A 12,776-nucleotide genomic window follows, 5' to 3' on the forward strand; every position below is an offset into this window, starting at 1 on the left:
TGGTTGCTATTTCTTATACTGCTGAGGTAACATGAAAGCTGTGCTGTGATTGGTTGTTATATAATGAAAACAAAGATCTGGTACCGTGTTAGCCAGTAGAGCAAAATGTGATTGTTCCCAGCAAGAGAAACCAATTAATCTTGTAGATAGGATACCTTTTAATGGCTAACAAAAATACATGATGTTATAGCGAGCTTCCGAACCAACACAGGGTTCTTCTTCAGGCTAAATGGATTGCCTCTTCAGATCCAATCCATTTAGCCTGAAGAAGAACCCTGTGTTGGTTCGGAAGCTCGCTATAACATCATGTATTTTTGTTAGCCATTAAAAGGTATCCTATCTACAAGATTACTTGGTTTCTCTTGCTGGGAAAAATCACATTTTGATTGTTATATATTATACTGCTGAGGTAACATGAAAGCTGCGCTGTGATTGGTTGTTATATATTATACTGCTGAGGTAACATGAAAGCTGCGCTGTGATTGGTTGTTATATATTATACTGCTGAGGTAACATGAAAGCTGTGCTGTGATTGGTTGCCATTTCTTATACTGCTGAGGTAACATGAAAGCTGTGCTGTGATTGGTTGTTATATATTATACCGCTGAGGCAACATGAAAGCTGTGCTGTGATTGGTTGCTATTTCTTATACTGCTGAGGTAACACGAAAGCTGCGCTGTGATTCGTTGTTATATATTATACTGCTGAGGTAACATGAAAGCTGTGCTGTGATTGGTTGCCATTTCTTATACTGCTGAGGTAACATGAAAGCTGTGCTGTGATTGGTTGTTATATATTATACCGCTGAGGCAACATGAAAGCTGTGCTGTGATTGGTTGCTATTTCTTATACTGCTGAGGTAACACGAAAGCTGCGCTGTGATTCGTTGTTATATATTATACTGCTGAGGTAACATGAAAGCTGTGCTGTGATTGGTTGCTATTTCTTATACTGCTGAGGTAACATGAAAGCTGCGCTGTGATTGGTTGTTATATATTATACTGAGGCAACATGAAAGCTGTGCTGTGATTGGTTGCTATATATTATACCGCTGAGGCAACATGAAAGCTGTGCTGTGATTGGTTGTTATATATTATACTGCTGAGGCAACATGAAAGCTGTGCTGTGATTGGTTGTTATATATTATACTGCTGAGGCAACATGAAAGCTGTGCTGTGATTGGTTGCTATATATTATACTGCTGAGGTAACATTAAAGCTGTGCTGTGATTGGTTGCTATTTCTTATACTGCTGAGGTAACATGAAAGCTGTGCTGTGATTGGTTGCTATATATTATACCGCTGAGGTAACATGAAAGCTGCACTGTGATTGGTTGCTATTTCTTATACTGCTGAGGTAACATGAAAGCTGTGCTGTGATTGGTTGCTATATATTATACCGCTGAGGTAACATGAAAGCTGTGCTGTGATTGGTTGCTATTTCTTATACCTCTGAGGTAACATGAAAGCTGCGCTGTGATTGGTTGTTCTATATTATACTGCTGAGGTAACATGAAAGCTGCGCTGTGAAATAGGCAATTTCTGGACGTTGTAACTTGATACATCACGACTTTCCTATTCTTTCTGTCAGCTAACGCTAATACGCTGAGGAAACATTTGAGGCGTCATTACATCATGACGTTCCTCAATCCCCGTAACTAACTTTCATATGCGGGCATCTATTCAGTGGACGTACATTTAATGATGTCATTACGCATCATCCCTGATTATGGGACCTCGTAGCCTCTGGGCGTATACTTCGTGAAGTCATGACGCTCTTTACCATCACGTGATTCCTTCACGTTTACTTTCTAGCGTGGTGACGTAACTACGTCCATATGAATCACGTGACTAACGTCATCACGCTGGTTCCGTAGATTCCATCATACCTCCCACGGACTAACTTTACAATAATCTTATATAAAAGCTATAGGTCCAGTTTACATCTCGCCAGGACAACCTTTACAACTAAGGCCAAATCTTTTTGATTATAGCTCTTCATGTCTATCACGACGCACTGACGTCATAGAGCAGTCATGGTAAACTCCTCCCACAAGATGGCGACTACCATGAGGAAACTAATGACATCTAATTGTAAGTTATGCTTTTCTCTCTATATTAATGATTGTGATTTGTTACTTTGTATGCTTGAAAAAGGCCCTTCTTGCGGGCTGAAACGCGTTGCAATAAATTTCTTAACTTTATCCACGCGGTGGTTTTTTGCCTTCTTCCCGTGAAGCGCTTTTTTGGATAACTTTTCTGCAGCATTTCTGCATCCAAAAAGCAGTCAAAATCTGCACCCTGTCTATTTTAAAACAGCCCTGCCCATTTCCGCCACATGTAAACATACCCCAGTGGTAATAGTGACCCTCCCACAGCGGCCCTGAGTGTGATAGTGACCTCCCCTCTTCCCCCAGCGACCCAAGCAATAATAGTGACCCCCCCCCAATATGACAGCGACACCCCACAGCAGCCCCCAGTATGACAGCGATACCCCACAGCAGCCCCTAGTAGTAATAGTGACATCCGACAGCGGCCCCCAGTGTAATAGTGACACACCTCCACAGCAGCCTCCAGTGTAATAGTGACTCCCCCCCACCCCGAGACCCATATAGTTACCCTCTCCTCCTCTGCATGGTGTTGCTGCTGGCACTGATCCGAGTGCACACTGTGACATCAGTGTGCTGCCGGACGCCCCCTCCCCTGCTCCCAAGGAACCAAGTAGTAGGTGACATTGGGGGAGGAGGATCTCGGCTGCACACTGACGTCACAGCGTGCGCCAGGATCAGCGCTGATAGCAGCGGTGCTGAGTGAATGCCGGCAGGGGAGCTACGGACCCGGCCAGTATTCACAAGTGGTGAGCGTGTCAGCAGGGAAGGCTCTGCATACCGCCATTGGCACGCGTGCCATAGGTTCGCCACCACTGGGCTAGGTAATCCTGTTCACATGGGCCAATATTCCCATAATATAAACCAAAATTTAGTGGAATCTACGCCATGACAAATAGCTGCCAAAAGGAAGTCCAATGCACTACTAGATGGGGGTCTCCAAGAAGGTCATGGTCTAGCAAAAATTAGAGTAAGGCCGGCTGCACATGACTGGGTTGGATTCTGGATCCCACAGTGGAATCTGACCCTGTGCCCAGACAGCCTCCGCATGTACCTGCTTCTGTTCTTTCTTTCCAGTACTGCTAATGGTCCGCATGGTGAGCAGTCGGACATGCGCAGTACAGGTTTGTTTTTTTTTATATCCTCACCTTTTCACCCCCAGTGCTAGGCGATGATGCGGGTACCCGTGTCCTTTCCCCAATGTCATTGTGGAAGGACTAGGGGGGGGGGGGGGGGGGGCAGCTTCAATGGAGTTCAGCAGAGCCCATCCATACTGTAACCACTCAAAAATAGAGCATGCTGTGAGTTTCCTTCTGTGAGCGGAAAATAATTATCGTTCAGAAAATCGTTCAAACAAGTGAAACTGAACCATAATCGTCCAGTTTAAACACGGGCCAATGGCTGAAAAACAAACGAGAATCATGTTCATTTTCAGCTGGAATGAAAATCAGTGTTGGCTCGTTGACGTCGGACACTTTAAACACTGAATGTTCGCTGTTTAACATAGGAACGTAACACACTGAACGACAAGTGAATGAGAAGGTCACGTCCGCTTCAAGCTGCAACCCAAAAACACCCACCGGTCATTGTTCACACCACACTACCAGCAACCCCAGGAAACCACAAAGGAGGGAACCTAGAGGGTGACAACCCCTGAAACATAGTATGCTAGGCTGAAAAAAAGACAAATGCCCATCCAGTTCAGCTTGTCCCCCCGCTCTTCCCGTTGATCCAGAGGTAGGCAAAAAGAAAAACCCAATGAAGCAGAAGCCAATTTACCCCATTTTGGGAGAAAAAAATTCCTTCCTGATGCCATAATGACATTCAGAACAAACCTTGGATCAACATTTGAAAAGTTTCTTCTTGACTCCAAGACTGAAAGTTAGAAGATCTCCGGATTAACAACCCCACTGCTTATTTAATGTCTATATCCTGTAATATCATAGCTCTCTAGAAAGACATCTAGTCCATCATAAACTCCTCTATGGATTTTGCCATCACCACGTCCTCAGGCAGAGTTCCACAGTCTCACTGCTCTTACAGTAAAGAACCCTTTTCTGTGTTGGTGATGAAACCTGCTTTCCTCTAGACGTAGCGGTTGGCCTCTTGTTACCGTCGCAGTTCTGGGTATAAACAGATCCTGGGAGAGATCCTTGTATTGTCCCCTAATGTATTAATACAGTGTTATTTGGTCGCTCCTTAGCTGTCTTTTTCCAGGAAGAATAATCCCAGTTTTGGTGCCTCTCTGGGTATTCCAGTCCCGTCATTCCATGTATTAGTTTAGTCGCTCTTCTTTGAACCCCCTCAAGCACTGTTACATCTTTCCTGAGCACCGGTGACCAGAACTGTGCGCAGTATTCCATGTGGGCCTGACAAGTGCCTTATATAGTAGGAGCATAATGTTCTCACCCCTCACCCCTATACCTCTTTTACTGCACCCCAAAACTTTGATAAGGACACATCAAGTCCTCATGCCTGTGCCACTCACTAACCCCGATAAATGACAAAGGGGAACCACAAAATGAGTAAACAAGACCTTCAAAGAATAAAGCTCTGTACTTCTCTGTAGGAGCTGCTGGAAGAACCACTGAGTCCAGATCCAGAGATGTCCTCTTACCAACAGCAGGAGACTGCACTGAACTGACCAGCACAGAACCTAGGCCAGGAGGAAACTAAAAACCCTCCCTAATTGCCCCCAGATGTAGACCAAGAGCTGACACAACCAGCGGAGCTGAAGAAGATGAATGCACCATCAAACGCAAACCGAGACAACAGAGAACTGCGCAATTTACAACAAGAATCGCGCAGTCTAAACAGGACGCCCGAGCGCAAATGACCTGGTGACCACGTCACAAGCTCAGTCACTCCACAACTGGGAATCGTGACATTTTCATTTAGTGTAAAAGGGGCAGAAGAGCAAGACCAGGCCAAAAGGTAGAGGACAAAGGACAGCAAACTCTATTGTCTTTGGCCAGTACAAGAAGTAACGCTTCCAAAGTCACATCCACCGCTGGTCATAGACTCAATGTTTTGGGGCTGAAGAGCTGGGGACAACACCTTCAGAGGTCTTCCTTGAGCAAACATGACATTATTGATCGATCCAATCTACTTTGACATAGCCAAGTAGACACCTGGCTTCCGAGGTTCACCACAACCTCTGGCCTAGCTGATAGCACCAATCTGCTACCAGGTCTTCTTGGTGAAGGACCTACAAACCAAGGGTCCTCCCACTGCGATTCTAAGAAATGGAAGGAGAAAAAAGTTAAAGGGCCACTTTGGCAAAAACACAGACCACATCTGATCACCTGTCACACACTGGAGTTCTCCTCTGTATACTGAAGTCATTTCTATGTAGTGCACCCCCCCCCCCCCCCCCGTCTTATCCTTATCAGCCACCATGTTCCCCTCTTTTTTTTTAATTTCACTTTCGCATTAGCACAGCACTAGCTAGAAGCTATACCACTTCTGACTGCTGGGAGGATAGTTTAATCATAATTCCTGTTTACAGTCACCTAAACAAGCTACAGAAAGCTCATAGAATATAAGTAATAAACACTCCCCACAGGCCAAAATATATAGTCACAGCCATAAAACATTTAGAAATTCACAGAAAAGTGAATGTGGATTAAAAAAAAAAAGTTACTTATCTGCACTCTATAATGTCCCAAACTATAATACCTGCATGCACAAGTGGAGTAACCGCCCCAAAAAGAGGGACCCCACACTGGAACCTCACACCTGTCTCTCCCTGATTAAAAAAAAGGGAGGAGGTAACATAAGCAGGAGGTAATAGATACCCAGGGGAGGACAAAAAGAGACCTGTCCAAAAGATGAAATCCAATAATGAATTCAAAAGTAGAAAATACCACAAAAATGAAAAAGACAAAAAAAAGGCCATTATCACATGGCCAAGAAAATCGTGCGAGATTTGTGCACTACGAGACGCAGAAATCTCATACAAACTTGAACCCCGTTGCAGCATCGGTATGTCTTATCTTTGGGAGTTTCCTCACAACGCCTCGCATCACATCTTGTTTTTGATGGGGCCGGCGCAGCATCGCACAGCGTACGAGGTGCACAAGAGTACAATGCGAGGTCTCCCCACTGATAACAATGGGAAACACTCTGCGATCGCTACTACACCGAAGTGATGCAAGGCGGTTTTAATACAAAATTGCCTTGCCTTGCATCCGCGGGGACATTACATATTGCCAGCCCGATAGCGCACATGCCTGTGTGAAATCAGCCCAAGCATTTCACCCCTAAATTCAAAGGGCTCCTCAATCACTGATGCCACGAGTCCTCTGCCCAGCTTATCATCTGCCATCTTGAGGGTGATATTTTTAAGTTTCTCTTCAGCATCAATCCCATGATGCATCATGGAGGGACAGTTTAATTAGCATTGCTTTCTATAGTAAACTAAACAAGCTTTAGCCCATAAGTATACAGTCCGGAAGAAGAGCTGTGATCCCCTCTATTATACCTGTATAGTCATCATCAGTGTCTGTGGCCCTCTCTAGGCAGTTTCCGTGATAGGGTCCAAGTAATATCACACAGAATGAAAAACTGACTGCAAACTGAACACATAACCCCAAGCAGATCCGAGCTGGTCAGAACAGACATGACATGACCATTTGAGGAGGTAACACCAGTCGCCTTATATACACAGTAACAATAACCAGTACAGAGTTTCAATTAAAATTATAGATATTTTATTATACATCTGAGCCCCTCCCCCACCCCAGTGCTTTTTCCTCTATGCCTCTGTTCTCCGGATGTGTAAGCAGTTCCATTTACACTGAAAGGCGATCCTACTTCCTGTGTCCACGACCGGCCACTGAAGGTTCAAGGAGCACAAACCCCAAATCACTCCGATAAATAGGAGCCCGGATCCGACCACACTCAAATATGAGAAGAAAAGAAGCGCAACGCTCCTCCTCCATCGCTGTAAACCCTCTGGATGAGGAATGAGGTCCATAGAGGCGACCAACAGAACGGCCCCCAGTGGAGTGTATTCCAATTTTCCCATCAGCCACTTTGTGGACTGGGGGACTCAGTTATAGTTAAATTTGAAATGAAAGTTTCCTGAGCCGAAGGGGTTAAACTCAAAAGGCCACTGTTGCTGGTGTCCGGAGCCCTGCTGATTCTCGGGATCTAGTGGATCTTCTCCAGCGTCAACCTTCTGCCGCATTTCTGAAAAGTTTAAGATATAACCTTTTAAACTATCTTCATCAACAGCGGGCAGTATTATAGTAGTTATATTCTTGTACATAGGGGGCAGTATTATAGTAGTTATATTCTTGTACATAGGGGGCAGTATTATAGTAGTTATATTCTTGTACATAGGGGGCAGTATTATAGTAGTTATATTCTTGTACATAGGGGGCAGTATTATAGTAGTTATATTCTTGTACATAGGGGGCAGTATTATAGTAGTTATATTCTTGTACATAGGAGCAGTATTATAGTAGTTATATTCTTGTACATAGGAGCAGTATTATAGTAGTTATATTCTTGTACATAGGAGCAGTATTATAGTAGTTATATTCTTGTACATAGGGGGCAGAATTATAGTAGTTATATTCTTGTACATAGGGAGCAGTATTATAGTAGTTATATTCTTGTACATAGGAGGCAGTATTATAGTAGTTATATTCTTGTACATAGGAGGCAGTATTATAGTAGTTATATTCTTGTACATAGGGGGCAGTATTATAGTAGTTATATTCTTGTACATAGGGGGCAGTATTATAGTAGTTATATTCTTGTACATAGGGGGCTGTATTATAGTAGTTATATTCTTGTACATAGGGGGCAGTATTATAGTAGTTATATTCTTGTACATAGGGGGCAGTATTATAGTAGTTATATTCTTGTACATAGGGGGCAGTATTATAGTAGTTATATTCTTGTACATAGGGGGCAGTATTATAGTAGTTATATTCTTGTACATAGGAGCAGTATTATAGTAGTTATATTCTTGTACATAGGGGGCAGTATTATAGTAGTTATATTCTTGTACATGGGAGCAGTATTATAGTAGTTATATTCTTGTACATAGGAGCAGTATTATAGTAGTTATATTCTTGTACATAGGGGGCAGAATTATAGTAGTTATGTTCTTGTACATAGGGGGCAGTATTATAGTAGTTATATTCTTGTACATAGGGGGCTGTATTATAGTAGTTATATTCTTGTACATAGGGGGCAGTATTATAGTAGTTATATTCTTGTACATAGGAGCAGTATTATAGTAGTTATATTCTTGTACATAGGGGGCAGTATTATAGTAGTTATATTCTTGTACATAGGGGGCAGTATTATAGTAGTTATATTCTTGTACATAGGGGGCAGTATTATAGTAGTTATATTCTTGTACATAGGAGCAGTATTATAGTAGTTATATTCTTGTACATAGGGGGCAGTATTATAGTAGTTATATTCTTGTACATGGGAGCAGTATTATAGTAGTTATATTCTTGTACATAGGAGCAGTATTATAGTAGTTATATTCTTGTACATAGGGGGCAGAATTATAGTAGTTATATTCTTGTACATAGGGAGCAGTATTATAGTAGTTATATTCTTGTACATAGGAGGCAGTATTATAGTAGTTATATTCTTGTACATAGGAGGCAGTATTATAGTAGTTATATTCTTGTACATAGGGGGCTGTATTATAGTAGTTATATTCTTGTACATAGGGGGCTGTATTATAGTAGTTATATTCTTGTACATAGGGGGCAGTATTATAGTAGTTATATTCTTGTACATAGGGGGCAGTATTATAGTAGTTATATTCTTGTACATAGGGGGCAGTATTATAGTAGTTATATTCTTGTACATAGGGGGCAGTATTATAGTAGTTATATTCTTGTACATAGGGGGCAGTATTATAGTAGTTATATTCTTGTACATAGGAGCAGTATTATAGTAGTTATATTCTTGTACATAGGGGGCAGTATTATAGTAGTTATATTCTTGTACATAGGGGGCAGTATTATAGTAGTTATATTCTTGTACATAGGAGGCAGTATTATAGTAGTTTTATTCTTGTACATAGGAGGCAGTATTATAGTAGTTATATTCTTGTACATAGGAGCAGTATTATAGTAGTTATATTCTTGTACATAGGAGCAGTATTATAGTAGTTATATTCTTGTACATAGGGGGCAGTATTATAGTAGTTATATTCTTGTACATAGGGGGCAGTATTATAGTAGTTATATTCTTGTACATAGGGAGCAGTATTATAGTAGTTATATTCTTGTACATAGGAGGCAGTATTATAGTAGTTATATTCTTGTACATAGGAGGCAGTATTATAGTAGTTATATTCTTGTACATAGGGGGCTGTATTATAGTAGTTATATTCTTGTACATAGGGGGCTGTATTATAGTAGTTATATTCTTGTACATAGGGGGCAGTATTATAGTAGTTATATTCTTGTACATAGTGGGCAGTATTATAGTAGTTATATTCTTGTACATAGGGGGCAGTATTATAGTAGTTATATTCTTGTACATAGTGGGCAGTATTATAGTAGTTATATTCTTGTACATAGGGGGCAGTATTATAGTAGTTATATTCTTGTACATAGGGGGCAGTATTATAGTAGTTATATTCTTGTACATAGGAGCAGTATTATAGTAGTTATATTCTTGTACATAGGGGGCAGTATTATAGTAGTTATATACTTGTACATAGGGGGCAGTATTATAGTAGTTATATTCTTGTACATAGGAGGCAGTATTATAGTAGTTTTATTCTTGTACATAGGAGGCAGTATTATAGTAGTTATATTCTTGTACATAGGAGCAGTATTATAGTAGTTATATTCTTGTACATAGGGGGCAGTATTATAGTAGTTATATTCTTGTACATAGGGGGCAGTATTATAGTAGTTATATTCTTGTACATAGGGAGCAGTATTATAGTAGTTATATTCTTGTACATAGGAGGCAGTATTATAGTAGTTATATTCTTGTACATAGGAGGCAGTATTATAGTAGTTATATTCTTGTACATAGGGGGCTGTATTATAGTAGTTATATTCTTGTACATAGGGGGCTGTATTATAGTAGTTATATTCTTGTACATAGGGGGCAGTATTATAGTAGTTATATTCTTGTACATAGTGGGCAGTATTATAGTAGTTATATTCTTGTACATAGGGGGCAGTATTATAGTAGTTATATTCTTGTACATAGGGGGCAGTATTATAGTAGTTATATTCTTGTACATAGAGGGCAGTATTATAGTAGTCATATTCTTGTACATAGAGGGCAGTATTATAGTAGTCATATTCTTGTACATAGGGGGCAGTATTATAGTAGTTATATTCTTGTACATAGGAGCAGTATTATAGTAGTTATATTCTTGTATATAGGAGGCAGTATTATAGTAGTTATATTCTTGTACATAGGGAGCAGTATTATAGTAGTTATATTCTTGTACATAGAGGGCAGTATTATAGTAGTTATATTCTTGTACATATGGGTCAGTATTATAGTAGTTATATTCTTGTACATAGGGGGCAGTATTATAGTAGTTATATTCTTGTACATAGGAGCAGTATTATAGTAGTTATATTCTTGTATATAGGAGGCAGTATTATAGTAGTTATATTCTTGTACATAGGGAGCAGTATTATAGTAGTTATATTCTTGTACATAGGGGGCAGTATTATAGTAGTTATATTCTTGTACATAGGGGGCTGTATTATAGTAGTTATATTCTTGTACATAGGGGGCTGTATTATAGTAGTTATATTCTTGTACATAGGGGGCAGTATTATAGTAGTTATATTCTTGTACATAGTGGGCAGTATTATAGTAGTTATATTCTTGTACATAGGGGGCAGTATTATAGTAGTTATATTCTTGTACATAGGGGGCAGTATTATAGTAGTTATATTCTTGTACATAGAGGGCAGTATTATAGTAGTCATATTCTTGTACATAGAGGGCAGTATTATAGTAGTCATATTCTTGTACATAGGGGGCAGTATTATAGTAGTTATATTCTTGTACATAGGGGGCAGTATTATAGTAGTTATATTCTTGTACATAGGAGCAGTATTATAGTAGTTATATTCTTGTATATAGGAGGCAGTATTATAGTAGTTATATTCTTGTACATAGGGAGCAGTATTATAGTAGTTATATTCTTGTACATAGAGGGCAGTATTATAGTAGTTATATTCTTGTACATATGGGTCAGTATTATAGTAGTTATATTCTTGTACATAGGGGGCAGTATTATAGTAGTTATATTCTTGTACATAGGAGCAGTATTATAGTAGTTATATTCTTGTATATAGGAGGCAGTATTATAGTAGTTATATTCTTGTACATAGGGAGCAGTATTATAGTAGTTATATTCTTGTACATAGGGGGCAGTATTATAGTAGTTATATTCTTGTACATAGGGGGCAGTATTATAGTAGTTATATTCTTGTACATAGGAGCAGTATTATAGTAGTTATATTCTTGTATATAGGAGGCAGTATTATAGTAGTTATATTCTTGTACATAGGGAGCAGTATTATAGTAGTTATATTCTTGTACATAGAGGGCAGTATTATAGTAGTTATATTCTTGTACATATGGGTCAGTATTATAGTAGTTATATTCTTGTACATAGGGGGCAGTATTATAGTAGTTATATTCTTGTACATAGGAGCAGTATTATAGTAGTTATATTCTTGTATATAGGAGGCAGTATTATAGTAGTTATATTCTTGTACATAGGGGGCAGTATTATAGTAGTTATATTCTTGTACATAGGAGGCAGTATTATAGTAGTTATATTCTTGTACATAGGGGGCAGTATTATAGTAGTTATATTCTTGTACATAGGGGGCAGTATTATAGTAGTTATATTCTTGTACATAGGGGGCAGTATTATAGTAGTTATATTCTTGTACATAGGGAGCAGTATTATAGTAGTTATATTCTTGTACATAGAGGGCAGTATTATAGTAGTCATATTCTTGTACATAGAGGGCAGTATTATAGTAGTCATATTTTTGTACATAGGGGGCAGTATTATAGTAGTTATATTCTTGTACATAGGGGGCAGTATTATAGTAGTTATATTCTTGTACATAGGAGCAGTATTATAGTAGTTATATTCTTGTATATAGGAGGCAGTATTATAGTAGATATATTCTTGTACATAGGGAGCAGTATTATAGTAGTTATATTCTTGTACATAGAGGGCAGTATTATAGTAGTTATATTCTTGTACATATGGGTCAGTATTATAGTAGTTATATTCTTGTACATAGGGGGCAGTATTATAGTAGTTATATTCTTGTACATAGGAGCAGTATTATAGTAGTTATATTCTTGTATATAGGAGGCAGTATTATAGTAGTTATATTCTTGTACATAGGGAGCAGTATTATAGTAGTTATATTCTTGTACATAGGGGGCAGTATTATAGTAGTTATATTCTTGTACATAGAGGGCAGTATTATAGTAGTTATATTCTTGTACATATGGGTCAGTATTATAGTAGTTATATTCTTGTACATAGGGGGCAGTATTATAGTAGTTATATTCTTGTATATAGGAGGCAGTATTATAGTAGTTATATTCTTGTACATAGGGGGCAGTATTATAGTAGTTATATTCTTGTACATAGGGGGCAGTATTATAGTAG

At 39.2% G+C, this 12,776-nt stretch overlaps 1 protein-coding gene across 1 annotated transcript in view; it reads right to left on the minus strand.

Moving 5' to 3' along the window:
* Positions 1 to 6,814: 6,814 nt before the first annotated feature.
* Positions 6,815 to 12,776, minus strand: part of LOC136613046 (dnaJ homolog subfamily C member 3-like) — a 28,416-nt gene continuing 22,454 nt past the window's right edge. The window contains exon 13 of the mRNA XM_066593854.1: positions 6,815 to 7,300. Coding sequence (XP_066449951.1) covers positions 7,161 to 7,300 — 140 coding nt within the window. The 3' untranslated portion in view covers positions 6,815 to 7,160. The remainder of the gene's footprint in view (positions 7,301 to 12,776) is intronic.

Source organism: Eleutherodactylus coqui, chromosome 2 (genome assembly GCF_035609145.1).
Source record: "Eleutherodactylus coqui strain aEleCoq1 chromosome 2, aEleCoq1.hap1, whole genome shotgun sequence".
NCBI lineage: Eukaryota > Metazoa > Chordata > Amphibia > Anura > Eleutherodactylidae > Eleutherodactylus > Eleutherodactylus coqui.